Below are 16,637 nucleotides of genomic sequence, written 5' to 3'. Positions count from 1 at the left end.
TGTAGTAGCAAACTACTGGAAGCAAGCTCAATAACCATCAATAGGGAAACTATTAAACAAATTATGGTAAATTCATACATTAAAATAATATGGAACTATTAAAAACACAGAATTTTTTTTTTAATTAACTTTTATTGAGCTTCAAGTGAACTTTTACAAATCAAGTCAGGCTGTCACATATAAGTTTATATACATCTTACTCTGTACTCCCACTTGCTCTCCCCCTAATGAGTCAACCCTTCCAGTCTCTCCTTTCGTGACAATTTTGCCACCTTCCAACTCTCTCTATCCTCCCCACCCCCCTCTAGACAGGAGATGCCAACACAGTCTCAAGCGTCCACCTGATATAATTAGCTCACTCTTCATCAGCATCTCTCTCCAACCCATTGTCCAGTCCCTTCCATGTCTGATGAGTTGTCTTCGGGGATGGGTCCTATCCTGGGCCAACAGAAGGTTTGGGGACCGCCGGGATTCCTCTAGTCTCAGTCAGACCCTTAAGTATGGTCTTTTTATGAGAATTTTGGGGTCTGCATCCCACTGATCTCCTGCTCCCTCAGGGGTTCTCTGTTGTGCTCCCTGTCAGGGCAGTCATCGATTGTGGCCGGGCACCAACTAGTTCTTCTGGTCTCAGGATGATGTAGGTCTCTGGTTCATGTGGCCCTTTCTGTCTCTTGGGCTCTTAGTTGTCGTGTGGCCTTGGTGTTCTTCATTCTCCTTTGCTCCAGGTGGGTTGAGACCAATTGATGCATCCTAGTTGGCCGCTTGTTAGCATTTAAGATCCCAGATGCCACATTTCAAAGTGGAATGCAGAATGTTTTCATAATAGAATTATTTTGCCAATTGACTTAGAAGTCCCCTTAAACCATGGTTCCCAAACCCCCGCCCTTGTTCCGCTGACCTTTGAAGCATTCATTTTATCCCGGAAACTTCTTTGTTTTGGTCCAGTCCAATTGAGCTGACCTTCCATGTATTGAGTGTTGGCCTTCCCTTCACCTAAAGCAGTTCTTAGCTACTAATTAATCAGTAAAAAACCCTCTCCCTCCCTCCCTCCCTCCCCCCCTCATAACCACAAAAGTATGTGTTCTTCTCAGTTTATACTATTTCTCAAGATCTTATAATAGTGGTCTTATACAATATTTGTCCTTTTGTCTCCGACTGATTTCGCTCAGCATAATGCGTTCCAGGTTCCTCCATGTTATGAAATGTTCCGCAGATTCATCACTGTTCTTTATCGATGTGTAGTATTCCATTGTGTGAATATACCACAATTTATTTACCCATTCATCCGTTGATGGACAACTTGGTTGCTTCTAGCTTTTTACTATTGTAAACAGAGCTGCAATAAACATGGGTAAAAACACTGAATATTTTTTTTTTTTATAATAACTTTTATTAAGCTTCAAGTGAACGTTTACAAATCCAATCAGTCTGTCACATATAAGTTTACATACATCTCACTCCCTACTCCCACTTACTCTCCCCGTCTTGAGTCAGCCCTTTCAGTCTCTCCTTTCTTGACAATTTTGCCGGCTTCCCCTCTCTCTATCCTCCCATCCCCCCTCCAGACAAGAGTTGCCAACACAATCTCAAGTGTACACCTGATATAATTAGCTCACTCTTCATCAGCGTCTCTCTCCCACCCGCTGACCAGTCCCTTTCATGTCTGATGAGTTGTCTTCAGGGATGGTTCCTGTCCTGTGTCAACAGAAGGTCTGGAGAGCATGACCGCCGGGATTCCTCCAGTCTCAGTCAGACCATTAAGTTTGGTCTTCTTATGAGAATTTGGGGTCTGCATCCCACTGCTCTCCTGCTCCCTCAGGGGTCCTCTGCTGAGCTCCCTGTCAGGGCAGTCATCGATTGTGGCCGGGCACCAACTAGTTCTTCTGGTCTCAGGATGATGTAGGTCTCTGGTTCATGTGGCCCTTTCTGTCTCTTGGGCTCTTAGTTGTCATGTGGGCTTGGTGTTCTTCATTTTCCTTTGCTCCAGGTGGGTTGAGACCAATTGCTGCATCTTAGATGGCTGCTTGTTAGCATTTAAGACCCCAGACGCCACATTTCAAAGTGGGATGCAGAATGATTTCATAATAGAATTATTTTGCCAATTGACTTAGAAGTCCCCGCAAACCATGTTCCCCAGACCCCCGCGCTTGCTCCGCTGAGCTTTGAAGCATTCATTTTATCCCGGAAACTTCTTTGCTTTTGGTCCAGTCCAATTGAGCTGACCTTCCATGTATTGAGTGTTGTCTTTCCCTTCACCTAAAGCAGTTCTTATCTACTGATTAATCAATAAAAAAACCCTCTCCCACCCTCCCTCCCTCCCCCCCTCGTAACCACAAAAGTATGTGTTCTTCTCAGGTTTACTATTTCTCAAGATCTTATAATAGTGGTCTTATACAATATTTGTCCTTTTGCCTCTGACTCATTTCGCTCAGCATAATGCCTTCCAGGTTCCTCCATGTTATGAAATGTTTCAGAGATTCGTCACTGTTCTTTATCGATGCGTAGTATTCCATTGTGAAAACACTGAATATTTTTATGAAAACATATAAAAATAAATATGAGATGAATTAAGTGGAAAACAACGGAGTATTTTGTCAGCTACAAAAATATCTCTAAAATAAATTGTGATAAATGACAAAAAATATAATGTTAAATTTATCACCATTTTTAAAATCAAAGGTTTAAAAAGAATAGGTCGAGATCTATAATCTCTTATCTGTAAACCTTGAGGTCAGGTAGTTTTAGAATTCAGAAAGTTCTGGATTTTAGAAATGTATTTTGGAGCTTATAACCCCAGTGCAGTCTGAGTTGGCATCCCTGGAGCAAACATTAATATTTTGACAAGAGAATATTTGAAAGTTCATGTTAAGTGAGATAATTTAAGACTAAAATAGAACTTTTCAGAAAGGTAGGTTTTGGGCCAATCTATACACATATGCTCTTATACGTGTGATACATAAAACCAAAACCAAACCCACTGCCATGGAGTCAGTTCTGACTCATACAGACCCTATGGCACATGCATCAATGTAAATACATTTACTTAGTTACTTGCTTGACCATGAAAAGAACATCTCTTGGAAGACATACAAAAATTTGGTAACATCGCTTGCTTCTAGAAAGGAAACTATGTAACTAGATGGCAGGTGTTGGAGAGTAAGTACCATTTTGTAACTTCTGAATTCTCTAGTATGATTGCATTCTTATTCAAAAACTAAATGAATAAGGTTATGTTTCTAAGTCCACGTCCTACGATACAGCAATTCCACTTCTCGGTGTGTGTGTATAAGTGGAGGCCTGTGTAGGTATGTTAGTGCAGCACCATCTGCAATAGCATCAGAAGGAAAGTAACCCAGTGTTGATCAATCATAGTGTGGTTAGTAAGACACAGTAAAGCCATATTACGGAATCCTATGCAAAAGTTTAAAAAACTAAGATTTATGTGTACAGATACGTAAAGATCTCCAAGATATATTGTTGAATGTTAAATGCTCAACACTCAAAAAAAGAAATAAATTCTGAATGAAAACAATATTTAAAACAAAACAAATATATATATGTACGTATGGATGCATGTGTGTACATGTGTATGTATGCATGCATGCATGTCTGTGCATGTACGTATGTATTATGCATGTGTGTATGTGTGCATGTATGCATGCATGTATGTATGCATGCATGAATAGCACAGAAAAGGATCTGAAAGGCATGGGGTTTCGATCTCTGTACGGTTGCTTTTTTACAATGGGAATGTATTTGTGCATGATTTGCATAAATACATATTAATGAAATAAAAAATTAATGTTAATTTTTTTTGTCTCAGAATGTTGGACTAGGCACCCTCAAACAGTGGTTACTGTGTTTATCTTCTAAGGTTCACTTTCACCTTCTATCAGCCCTCCCCCAACTCAACAGAAACACGTACAAAGGATAGAAGACCGCAACAGCTAAAGAACAATGATGATAAGTAGAATGCAGTAATAAGTAGAAAGAAAGATTGGAGGAGATGACTGAATAAAAACAAAGGAGCACCATCACTCCCACTACCCAGATATCGGGTAATTTGCTAAAATACGCTGTAAAAAGTATTTTATAGAAAGCAGTGCATGTGATTCAAATCAGAGAAACGTGGGGCTTACTAGCTGTCCTTCACATATTCTTGAAAAGAAATTTTTTTAAAGCCCATTTTCCAATAAAAGCAAGATTGAGAATGTGCTATAAACTGTCATATGGAATCCTTTCTGAGTTGAAATGAGTGTGAAAAAATGTACCTTGTTCTACACTTAGAGGAGCATATGTATAGTGAAGTTTTCCATTTCCTCATTAATTCATTCAAAGACAGGTCCTGAACCTCCCACGCGGAGTATATGGACCCTGCAGAGTCAGGTAGAAGAAACAGACATTCAAACAATTACAACAAGCAAGTGTGTGAGAATACGGCTGATAAACTACTCACCTTGGCTTAGGAGAGGCATGGAAGGATGATCATAAGTTAGTACTAATAATATTATAAATAGCTAACACTTTGAGCTCTTGCTAAGTGCCACTCACTGTGCTTTGAGTTTTGTAGACTTTCACTCATTTCAAGCTGTGCCATTGGCAAAGAATAGTCAATATAACATGGACTGCCAAAAGAATGAACAAAAAAGTCTTAGAAGAAACATAACCAGAATGTGCCTTAGAAGCAAGGATGGAGAGACTTTGACTTGTTTACTTTAGACACGTCATCAGGAAAGACCAATTCTAGAAAAGAACATCATGTTTGGTAAGGTAGAGGGCCAACAAAAACAAGGGAAACCCCCAATGAGATGGATTGAAGCAACAGCCACAACAATGGACTTCAAGACACCAAAGATCATGGAGATGGTGCACGACTGGGTAACATGTTGTTCTCTTACACCTAAGGTCACCATGAGTTGGAGCCCACTCGACAACAACTAACAACAAATTCTTCTAGCATCCCTATGATGTGTATATGTTGTTACCCCATTTTTCAGATGAAGATACTGATTGTTAGGGAATTTATTCTAGTTCATACAGACAATCAGTGGTGGAGCCTGGAGTCCAGCCCAGGTGAGTCTGACCCCTAGGTCCTCACTGGCCTCAGAGGTGAGCCGTAAGCTGACCCTTGATGGACTGATGGGCACCATATCCTTTGGAGAACCTGTAACAGGAAGTAGTATTTTTGAAGACCTACAAGTGTTTTAACTTGATTCACAGGCACAGGTTTAAACATAAATGGATTTTACACTAGTAAAGGAACTTGGATTTTTTCATATAAACTATAGGGAGATATTGCAATGTGAAGGCAAGTTGAGAAACATAATCTTGGCAGCAGAACGCAAGGTATTCTACAGGTGTTCTGGAAGCAAAGAGATGGATTAGGAAGATGTTTGGAGAGTCTAGTCCAGACATAAAAGGGGCTTGAACCAGTAAGACTGGGGAGATGGTCAGGGTGAGAACTCTTTGGCTTTTGGAATTCATTGGTTACCATCTTTCTGAGAGGAAAGTGATAGAACTGAGCTGAATAAAACTTACACATCAAGGCACCAAAGATACCATTTTAATAATGTTCACACTTCAATATTGGGGGCACAGCCATGTTTTGGTGTTTCCTACCTCATTTAATTCCTGGGCCATTGACCCCAATCCCTGAGAATTCCTTTATTAACAGGGCTGAGAGAGTGTTGATTTGAGTTGTTAGGATTTCACAACCAGAAGAAAACTGAAATATAGAGTGCAGTTAACAGATTTGTCAGTCACTTTCTAAATGCAATGCATGGTCTTTATAAATATCACCTTGTTTGCAAAACTATGCAAGGTCTTCTTGTTTTGTATTTCCCAGTATCCCAGGGTGAAATTCTTAACAGGTCTGGAAGTGGGAAGAAGATGAAACTTAAGCAAAGTGATTTTGCTATTTGAGAGCCATTCTAGTAAAAGGATTGGTGTATGATGCGACTGAAAATATTAAAGTGGAACTTGGTATTTTTTTGTTTTGTTTTGTTTTGTTTTTTCTATTATCCATGCTTACCCTGTGCCCAATGACTATGGAAATCAAGAGTCAATCACAATGTCAAGAACCCTTCTGTGACTGGAACACATCTAATGTAGATAGTACTACAGTGGGTTATTTTGGGCTACTTTTTCAAGTTGAAGAGTGTTAATATTTTAAATGTGTCAACTTTCAAGTGGTACTATAGATGTGGCAGTCTGCTTGCATAAATATTTACAGACTTGGAAACCCTATAGGACAGTTCTACTCCATCGTATAGGGTTCCTATGAGTTGGAATTGACTCAACGGCAGAGGGGTAAGGGGTATAGGCTATTTGACGGTATTCAGGCAAATATTTAGAAACTTAAATTTTTGATACTATAGGACAATTCTTTCCACCAAGAAAAACTATCTATTATAAATCTTTAAACTACATTGTCAGATAAAATTTTAAAAAAAAATTTATCCGGAATGTTAATAAAAATGTGTACTAATTAAAAATAGCTGCTTTACAGAAATGACAAGCTGTTTAGCAGTGATGATTTGGACTGGGAGCTGGAATACTGGCTTTGTCTACACCCGCCATCATGGTAGTATAGCACCCCACATCCTGTGGCTTCAGTTTTGCCAGCTACAAAGTAGAGGCAAAAATGACTTTCTTTATCCCTCACTGGCTTCTGGAGAAGATAAATGATAGTTGGACCTATGGTATCACTTGGTGAAAAATGAAGGTTTTAGTTAATCAACCAATTGTTTACTAATTGAGACCACAATAACAGAGAAAGGGTTTACTTGATTCCCGCCCCCCTCCCACCCCCCAACACACACACACTTAAATTAACTGACTTTTTTGTTTCACTGAATTGATGTCATTGGCTGGGGCTTTGGCCTAGACTGTCTTCTCTTCCTAGCCTGATGCCACATCCAATCAAGCCCAAGCCCTTCGGATTTTACCTTCTAACATTTCCCATCTCTGCCTACTCCCCTCAATGCCTCTGGTTCAGGGGCTCATTGTCTTTCAACAAATGCTGCAGTAGCTTCTTAGTTCATCTCCCTGCCTCAACTTTTGTCCTATTTAAATCTCTCCCTCTCATTGTAACTAAGGACATTTTTCTAAAAACGCAGTTTGGCCTGTCTGTGGGCTGCCTATCTCCTGCTGGATAAAATCCACACTACGTAATCTAACTTGCAAGAATGTCATCAGCTGGGTCCTTTTACCTCTTCATCTTTTGCTCTTTCCACTACTCCTCTTGTGCTTCCTGTCCTAGTAAAGGCAAACCACTCACAGTTCCCTGGTTATGCTGGGTTGTTTCATCCCTGTAATATAGTTTCCCCTCTGCCTGGGCGGCACTCCCACCTTTCCTCACCCAGGTCACATTCCTCATCACTTACAGTTCAGCTAGTCCATGTCTCCCTGTGGAAGCCTTCTTTGAACATTTCATGTGAATTAAGCCTCCTCTTCTGCCTTCACAGCCTTCTGTTCTTACCTCTACTGTTGCGTTTATCACTTACATTGACATGGTATTCCCTCCGGAGGATGTGTTGTTCTTTGTTGTCACTGAGATGGCTTCTACTCATGGCAACCCTGTGTATAACAGAACAAAATGTTGCTGACCCTGTGCCATCTTCACGATCGTTGATATGTTGGAGTCTATTGTTGTGGCCATTATATCAATCTATCTCATCAAGGGTTTTCCTCTCCTTCGCTGGCCCTCTGTTTTACCGGATATAATATCCTTCTCCAGTGATTGGTCCCTCCTGGCGATGCATCCAAAACAAGTGAGTCGGAGTCTCACATATTCTGTGATCCATAGGGTTTTCATTGATTAATTCTCAGAAGCAGATCAATAAGCCTTTCCTCCTAGCCTGTCTTAGTCTGGAAGCTCCACTGAAACCTGTCCACCATGAGTGACCCTGGTGCTATTTGAAATGCTTGTGGCATAGTTTCCAGCATCACAGCAACACGTAAATGACAACAGCGTGACAAACTGATGGATGAGTGGAGATTCCAAGTTCTTCAACACAGGAGACCCCTTATTAGCCCAGTTATCTTTCCACAATATTCCACTGCCTACCTGTGGGGATATCTTGACCACCTGTGCCTCCAAAACCCAGGACAGTAGCTGGCGCGTGGTAACCTTCAATAATGTTCCTTGCTGTGATTCTCCCTAAATTTTCTGTTCTCATTCTTTTACTTCTCCTATAGAAATTTGAAACTGGGATTAGAGACCATCTGATCCAATTCTTTTTTCTCCCACCCAATTTACAGAAGAAAAAACTGAGGTCAGAGTTATGTGCCCAAGATCATACAACCAAACAGGGCAGAGCCAGAAATAGAACCCAGTGCTCCAGAGAACAAAGGGTGAACTATATAAAATAAAGTTATGATAAAGTTCTTGGTACAATGCCCGGCGCATAGTAGGCACTTAGTAAGTGATAGGCCATTTCTCTTCTTAGCCTGGTTATCTTACTTTGATATTCCACTGCCTATGTGTGAGAAAAACTTCCAGTTGCTTCCTTTTTGCTCTTCAGTTCTTTAGGTAGCGACAGCTAGAAAGATCACAGCATTGAAAGTTCTCGAGAGGGACGGTATTTTATAAATCCAACATTGTGGGCTGCTGAAGGCATGCCATTAAACATGTTAGCTCACCAGGACCAGAAACACCCCAACGAGGGTGCAGAGTTATCCCGTTACATTTAATTAAAAGATCATTTTTATGACAATATCATATTAAGGGTCATAAAAGGCTCGTAAATTGCTTCATGAGGTCACCAAGAAAGTTCCAATGCCCCATTAGTTTTCATTGTCCAGTCCCTAGATATCAACATTCACTTTTATCACAAAGTACATAAAATATACTGACCTTTCGGCTTGCAGTACACAAATGTTCCCAAAAATCATATTCAGCTTGTTTCACATCTCAAACTGATTACAGCCAAGGGCAGATGTAAAATGTGTCTAATATTTTATATGCTATAAAATAATGAAGTTCTGGAAAATTACAACGTACATGCTCCGAGCTCTGGAACTTAATGCATCATTCTATAAAGATCACAACTCTGACCTCCTATTTTTGCTTATAGAATCATAATGTTAAAGACATAGTAGGAAACTGTCTATAAGCAAGGATGTTGCTAAGCAGGAATAACTTAAAACATATGGGTTTGTGGTTTAGGATGGAAGGAAAAATTATTTTAATTTTGTCACTTATGGAAATATAGATGTTATTCTGCAAGGCTGCATTTTCTCATCATAGGCATTAAGAAATGGTCTCATACAGTATCAAAAAAAAAAAAAAGACTAAAGCATTCCCCACGATTTTATGAAGAACACATTGATTTCCACAGACAGGAATGAATCTTATTTGTCGTTGGGACCACAGTTCGACCTCTTAGTATCTGGGAAGTTGTAGTGCAAAGAAGTCCCCATAAGTCAGGTGCCAGGCAAGTCCTCCAAAGCAGTTACCAAGCACTCATTTCTAAAGTCTTCGTAGAGACGTTAGCAAGACCTGTGCTGGAAACCTTGATTTTTTAATCACCTGGTTTGCTCCCTTTTTCAAAGGAAGTGACCAGCCAAAACTGTCTGTATGCAACAAAAAGATAACAATTTCAATTAGGCTCAGTGCTGTCATAAGCAGACCACATGAGAAAGCTTGAGATAATCCATATTAAAGATTGATGTCTATCAGCACAGAGACCACAGCCATGTTTTATTCTGGGCCCTTTTTGTAGGTTTGGCAGCCACTGTACCCAATAAAGGCCTAATCATATTAGTTTATGTCCCTGTCAATTATACATTCAGATTCCCCAGGTAGCTTGTCAGCTTTTATTCACTATTTTCTGAAAAATACGCCCATTACAGCTACGGTGATAATAGTAGGACTGTCAGAAATGGAGATTTAAAGAATCTTACTTAAAAGAGGTGGGCTTCCTTGATTTATAAATGTTGTATTATATGTCATACACGTGCTAGTTTTAAAATCAGGGGCAGTGTGGAGATGGATGTCACATTGAGGACTTTTAGCAAAAAAAAAAAATTAGGGGGGGTTACCTTCTCTGTCCCTTTGTCAGGTTTTAACAGTTCTTTAAGCCAATCTTTGGTGTATCTCCGTACAGTGCCGCAGATTTTTTTTTTTTATTTGAAGCAATCATTTATTTTTGTCTCTCAAAGAAGAAGCAACCACTAAATAAGGTTTTAAAGGCACGATCCCCGCGCTCCCTCTTGCTGTGCTGTCGAAGGCCTGGGGAAAGTGGCCCTGGGGTCTCTGTGTTCTGTCTTTGGAGACAAAATCTAAAGCCTGCAGCCCGGCAGGTGGAGGGTTTCTCAGCACACAGGGAGAATCTCCCTCAGTAGGTAAGGGATGAGAGACGTCAAGATCCCAAGAACCAGGAACACTGTGGGAACTTCTGCTGAGTTATTAAATCCTAAGATGGAGGTCGGGAGTCTGGCAGTGAATTAACCCGAGCAGGGAGGTAAAATCAATCGAGTTTTGCTCTGTGGCCTTTTGCTTCTTCTTTTTTTGTCTTCACTCATCAAATCAGCTAGTCACTCAAGTCCTATGCTTGCAGCACTTTTTTTCTCCTCTAAACCAAACCAAAACAAAAGAGATGCTGTTGAATTCTTTCTGACTCCCGAGGGCCTCATGTGTGCTCCATAGGGTTTTCAATAGCCTGTGTTTTGGAAGTAGGTTTCCTGGCCTTTCTTCCCAGGTGCCCCTGGGTGAACTCCAGCCTTCATCGTTTTGGTCAGCAGCTGGGTGAGTTAACCATTTGCACCACTCAGGGACACTTGTTTTCCTCTAGCTGACAACTAGTTCTTGATGAGGTAATTCTGAGTTGGCTTACTGAATGAGCTGTTCCAGGAAGCAGTGCAAAAAAGAGTCTCTTGGTATAGGACCCAGGAGGTCCCATAACCCCTATATGAAGGCTTAGAGGGAGGTTGGATCTGTTTAGAACGTGTTGGAGAGGGAAAAGTCTTTCATTCAGTGAAGGATAACATATTGAGGTCTACAGAGATGAACTGTTTGATGGAGTGTAGATTCTAGTGGGAGAGAGGCAAACCAACAAATAAGCTTATTAACTACCAATTGTGGTAAGCGTTATGAAGACTAATTCAGTATGTTATGAGAAAGGAAAACGGGGGCTGCGTATTGATGGGAAGGTCCAGGAAGGCTTCTCTGAGGAAGTGACATAGAAGTTGAGGGTTGATGAGGAGTTAGCCAGGGGTGAACAGCAATTCAAAGACACATGTTATCTTCACTTTCTTCCTATCTCCACAGAAATGGCAATAGAAATTCAAAAGCCATAAACCCACAAGGACGAAAATAATGAGGGAAGAAATCACAAAATGTTGGAAACTGGAAAATCTAGTCTGTCTTTGGGTTCCCCTGAAAGCAGAAGGAAAGAGAAGGCCTTATATGGAAATGGAGCCCAGGGAGCAGAAATGAGAGGGTGGAGAATGTGAGGTGGGAAAGGGGGTGCATGAGCTGGTTACTGCTGTGGACTACTGGGTCTCAAGTCCTTTGGGAGCTTTCTGGGAGATCGTGTAGACCTGCTCAGAACAGCTTAAGGCATTTATCCATGACTCCCATCCCTTAAACATGAAGGGTTGCTTCCAGCAATGTTAAAACATGTACTCCTGGGTTGCTGCAAGGCAGACTTCTGAGAAGTCCCTGGGGCAGCAAAGCAGAGGCTATGGCCCACATTTGATGAGAGATGCCAACAATGTACATGGAACTGTCCTCTATTGCACTGAAATCAGCTGGACTGAGGGACTGTGGCAAATGAGTGCCCGGTACAGGCAGGGAACAAACAGAGGACACAGAACTGCAGGGGAGAAAGCCAACATGAACGAAGCTGGCTCCCCTCACAAAACCCCGTAACCTCCGAAGGCAAGGATACAAGGTGGGATTGAAGACAAGAGAAATGCTTGAAAGTCTGGACAAGGAGCACTTACTAACCTGAGCAGACTTCCGCAGCCCATGTGAACCAGCAGCTTCTCCTCCCCCTGCCAGGAAAAGGGAAGCCTTTTTACCTCAGGAGCCCAAGGGGAACCACTACTGAGGGAAAACCATGAGTGACTGTAATTGCTCTTGCTCCCTGGCTGTCTGTCAGTTTTCTCTTTTCTTTTTCAGGTCTATGAGTAGCTGCAGTCTTCTTCTCTATTCTTTTCCTCTTCTTATTTCGTTTATGCTGTTCTGTTAGTCTTTGATAAGAATATCCCTCTATGCATTATGGGTCACAAACAAACTTGTGCTGGATGTCACCAGGAGCTGCTGTGCACCGTGTGAGTGTTTACTAAGTTCTACCCTCACCCATGGGAAGGTAAATCTGCTCATTGTCTCTTAAACTAGTCACGTATTGCTGGTGCCTTCATCTTGCTAGATGGTCCTCAGGGAGTTCTGTTCCTCAGTTGTGTCAAGGTCCTCCCCACCCTTCGCCTCAATGCCAGGCCCAAAGGTAGCATGAATCACTTCCACCAACAGTTCATTGGCTAGAAATTGTCATATAGATACACTTAGATACAAGGAAGGCTGGTAAATGAGCGCTTCCTGGGTCCAGAAGGAAAAGAAAAACAGCAAGTAAACACGTAGCGTAGCTGTGTGGCCCTGGTCAGTGACCAGTCTCGTTATGTAGAATGCTAGGAGTATTATTCGCCTACCACCTCACCCCCACCCCATTCAATTTGCTCCTGTCTCTATTTGCACATTGACATTCAGGGACCAGGTTTCAGATATTCAGTGCAAAGTCTGGGAAGTTCTCTGCTTGTTGCCTAGAGATTGGAATTTCCCTGGGGTGTAGGAGAAGCTGATGAATGCTGGAGAACAGAGGAGATGAGAGTTGTTTCATTTAAAAACAGTGAATGGTACTAGAGCAGACAAATGGAGCTGATGTGAGGACTAACCAGAATGTACAAAGGAAATGAGCTACAAATTTCCCCTGGCAGTGGGTTAAGTAGAACCCAAAATTGGCTGATCCAGAAAAGCTGAGTCAACAAGAAGGAGAAAGAAAATGGGGAAAAGGAGGGAAATGGAGTCAGTTGAGAAACAACATTTATTGATAAGTGGCTTTTTGACAAACATGTCAGAAAGGACAGGAAGCAAACATAAAGGACTTTTCTGTTTATTCTAGGCTATTCGATACTTGTTATTAGCTAGAACACAGAAGTTAAGGATGAGCAGTTGGCAAGATACTGACCCAGGAATCCAGCACCATTTGTTACACCTGGGTTACAGCACTGAGTGAGACTGTAAAAGCAAATTGATATTGTAAATCCCTTTAAAAGCCAGTAAATCTTACCTGAGTGTCTTAAAGACATATTTGTCTCCTATTTTCAATAAATAGTTTCCTATTCTTTTGTCAACTTAGTTATTCGGGTGTCATATCAATGTTACTTATTAGCTGAACTGCGGTCAACTGTACTGTAAAAACCAAAATCCATTGCCTTCAAGTTCATTCCGACTCATAGCAACCCTATAGGACAGAGTAGAACTGCCCCACAGGGTTTCTAAGGAATGGCTGGGGGATTCAAACTGTCAACCATTTAGTTCTCAGTTGAGCTCTTAACCCCTGTGCCACTAGGGCTCCAATTGTATTGTAGTCAGCGCATAAATTTCTGTGATACAAAAACACTCTTCACTTGGCATCTGAGGATTTTACTTAACAATTGTTTAAATATCCAATATGTGCAAAGCACTGTTCTTGAAGTGAATAACGTAAAGCATCTGCTCTCACAAAGCTTACGTTATTCTGAGAGAAGACATGTGCATTCTCATGTAAATAAACTAGGAAAAAATGAAATGGTGAAGAGCATTCAAACAAGATATAAGCCAGAGAGTGATCAGGAGGCTGAGTAGGCCTTTCTCAGAAGAACTCACTGAAGCCAAGGCCACAGTGAGAAGGAGGAGCCAGCCATCCCAAGATGGGAGATGGGGGATAATATTCCAGGCAGAGGGAACAGCAGTGAGTCTGAAGCAAGAACAAGCTTCTCAAATTAAATGACAGAAAGAAGAACATTCACCCCTCAAGGGAGAGGTAAAAAAGAGAGCAGAATGGATGATGCCAATTGAAGAGGGAGACAGAGGTCAGGTTATACAGAGCTTTGAAAATCACATTAAGGGCTCAGAATTGTCTTCTAGGCATGAGTACAAAAAAAATCCATTGCCGTCAAATCGTTTCTGACTCACAGCGACCCTACAGGACAGAGTAGAATTGCCCCATAGAGTTTCCAAGGAGCACCTGGTGGACTCAAACTGCCGACCTTTTGGTTAGCAGCCATAGCACTTAACCACTACTCCACCAGGGTTTCCACAGGTATTATTAGCATAGATGGTAAAAATGGCAACAATTCTCCCACGCCTCTTTGCATGCCCCCTTTGCAATATGGTGTTGCAGTCACACTTACCAAGAGATGGAGTCTATTTCTCCACCCCTAGGATCTGGGCAAGGAACCCTGCTGGCACAACGGTTAAGCACTTGGCTGCTAACTGAAAGGTTGGTGGTTTAAGCTCTCCAACTGCTCTGCAGGAGAGAGAACTGGCGATGTGCTTCTATAAAGATTACAGCCAAATAAACTCTATGGGGCAGTTCTACCGTGTCACATGAGGCTGGTATGAGTTGGCAACGACTGGACAGGACCCAACAACAACAGGATCTGGGCAGGCTGTGTGACTTGCTTTGATCAATGGGACCTTAGTAAATATGACACAAACAAAGGCTAGAAAAGTGGTTGTGCATTGGGGTTTTCTCTCTCGTGGCTTTTCAGAACTCTGAGTCCAGCAGGGAAAGACACCTGGCTAGCCTACTGGGGGATGAAAGGCCACATGGAGAAACGAAGAGCCATCCCAGCTAATCCCCAGTTCCTTCCCCAGGCCTCTAGTCTGCTAACCACAAGACATGTGAGTCAGGTCATCCCAGACCATCCAGCACCAGCTGAGCTGCCATAGACTAGAACAACCATCCAGCTGATTCCACAGAATCAAAAATAATAATAAATGTGTGCTGATTTAAGCCACAAAATGTGAGGGTGGTTTGTTACACAAGAAAAGCCAGCTACTACAGTGTGGTTGGAGTCCTCTGGAGGATTTTAAATAGAGAAGTGCCCTGATCTGTTTTTTAGTGTGGAGGGCGGGTAGTAAAAGGATAGTGGGAGCAGGGAGATCAGTCAGAGGGCTAATGAAGTAGTCCAGATGAGTGATAAAGGGAGCCTGGACAAATCTGGAAGTATTAGTAATAATTGCTGTGATCTCATCTAATTTCATGGTTTTAATAATCATGTATTCACTGCTGACTCCCAAATTTGTGTGTTGAGCCTGGACCTCACCCATGATTTCTGACTTGTAATTCTAATTGCCTACTGAGCATCTGAACATCTTCATTTAGGTGGTGTTATCAGTTAGGGTTCTCCAGAGACACAGAGCCAATAGGATGTATGTATATACACACATACACAAAGTGTGTGTGTGTGTGTGTGTGTGTGTGTATAAACCCAGGTTGCTCAGTGGTTAAGAACTACAGCTGCTAACCAGAAGGTCAGCAGTTCAAATCCACCAGGTGTCCCTGGTGTTCTACTCTGTACTATAGGGTGCTATGAGTTGGAACCAACTAAAAGGCAATGAGTTTGTTTTTGGTTCATATATTTAAAATATGAATATTTTTAAGGGATTTTTTTCATGCAATTGTGGGGAGCAAGGACACTCAGCAGGAGTTGACACTGCAGTCTTGAGGCAGAATTTCAGCTCTTCCATGACCTCAGATTTTGCTCTTAAGGCCTTCCAGCTGATTGGATGAGGGCTACTCACAGGACACTCTTCTTTCCTTAAAGTCCACTGTTGGTGGATGTTAACCACTTCTACAAAATACTTTCACAGCAACAACTAGATTTCTGTTTGATTAAATAACTGGCCTAGCCAAGTGGACACATCAAAATAATGACCACGGATATCTAATTGGCACTTTCAGTTTAACAGAATTCCTGATTCCTACTGATCCCATCTGCTAAAAACTACATCAAACCTGCTCCTCCCGTAGTCTTCCCACTGTTGGTAACTGAGCATCCCAGACTTCCAGCTGCTCAGGTGGAACACCTTAGAATCATCCTGGACACCTCTCTTTCACACCCCACATCCAATACAGCAGCAAGTTCTGTGGGCTTGATCCTCGCAACATATACCACTCCCACTCTGATCCAAGCCACCATCGTCTCCTGCCTCGATTACTGCAGTAGCCTTCTAACCCATCTCAGTTGTATTAGTTCTCTGTTGCAACATAATAAATTACTATAATTTAGTAACTTAAAAGAATGTAAAACTATTATTGGTGTTTGTGTTAATTTTATTGTATTATTTTTATTTTTTGGTTTATTACTTAGTGTTAAAAACATATTATCTCACTGTTTCTGTGAGCCAAGAGTCTGGGTATGGGTTAGCTGGTCCTCTGCCTCAGGGGCTCACCAGACTGAAATCATGGCATTGGCTAGATTGCAAACACAGCTGAGGCAATGGGTCCTCTTTCAACTTCACTGGCCGTTGGCAGCATGCAGTTCCACGTATGACTGATGTCCTTATTTCTTGCTAGCTGTCAACCAGGGGCCATTCTCAGATCCTAGAGGGCACCCACAGGCAGTTTACAACGTGGCTCTGGTTT

The 16,637-nt window shown here is 41.7% G+C and overlaps 1 protein-coding gene across 1 annotated transcript in view; it reads right to left on the bottom strand.

The window, feature by feature from the left end:
- Positions 1-1,115: 1,115 nt before the first annotated feature.
- The window catches only part of LOC126066670 (uncharacterized), a 64,888-nt gene continuing 49,366 nt past the window's right edge, over positions 1,116-16,637 (bottom strand). The window contains exons 4-5 of the mRNA XM_049867919.1: positions 4,272-4,374; positions 1,116-1,336 (exon numbers count right to left, since the gene is read on the bottom strand). Of these exons, the coding sequence (XP_049723876.1) occupies positions 1,282-1,336; positions 4,272-4,374 (158 nt within the window). The 3' untranslated portion in view covers positions 1,116-1,281. The remainder of the gene's footprint in view (positions 1,337-4,271; positions 4,375-16,637) is intronic.

Source organism: Elephas maximus, chromosome 24 (assembly GCF_024166365.1).
Source record: "Elephas maximus indicus isolate mEleMax1 chromosome 24, mEleMax1 primary haplotype, whole genome shotgun sequence".
Lineage (NCBI taxonomy): Eukaryota > Metazoa > Chordata > Mammalia > Proboscidea > Elephantidae > Elephas > Elephas maximus.
This window is presented reverse-complemented; position numbering and strand designations above follow the sequence as displayed.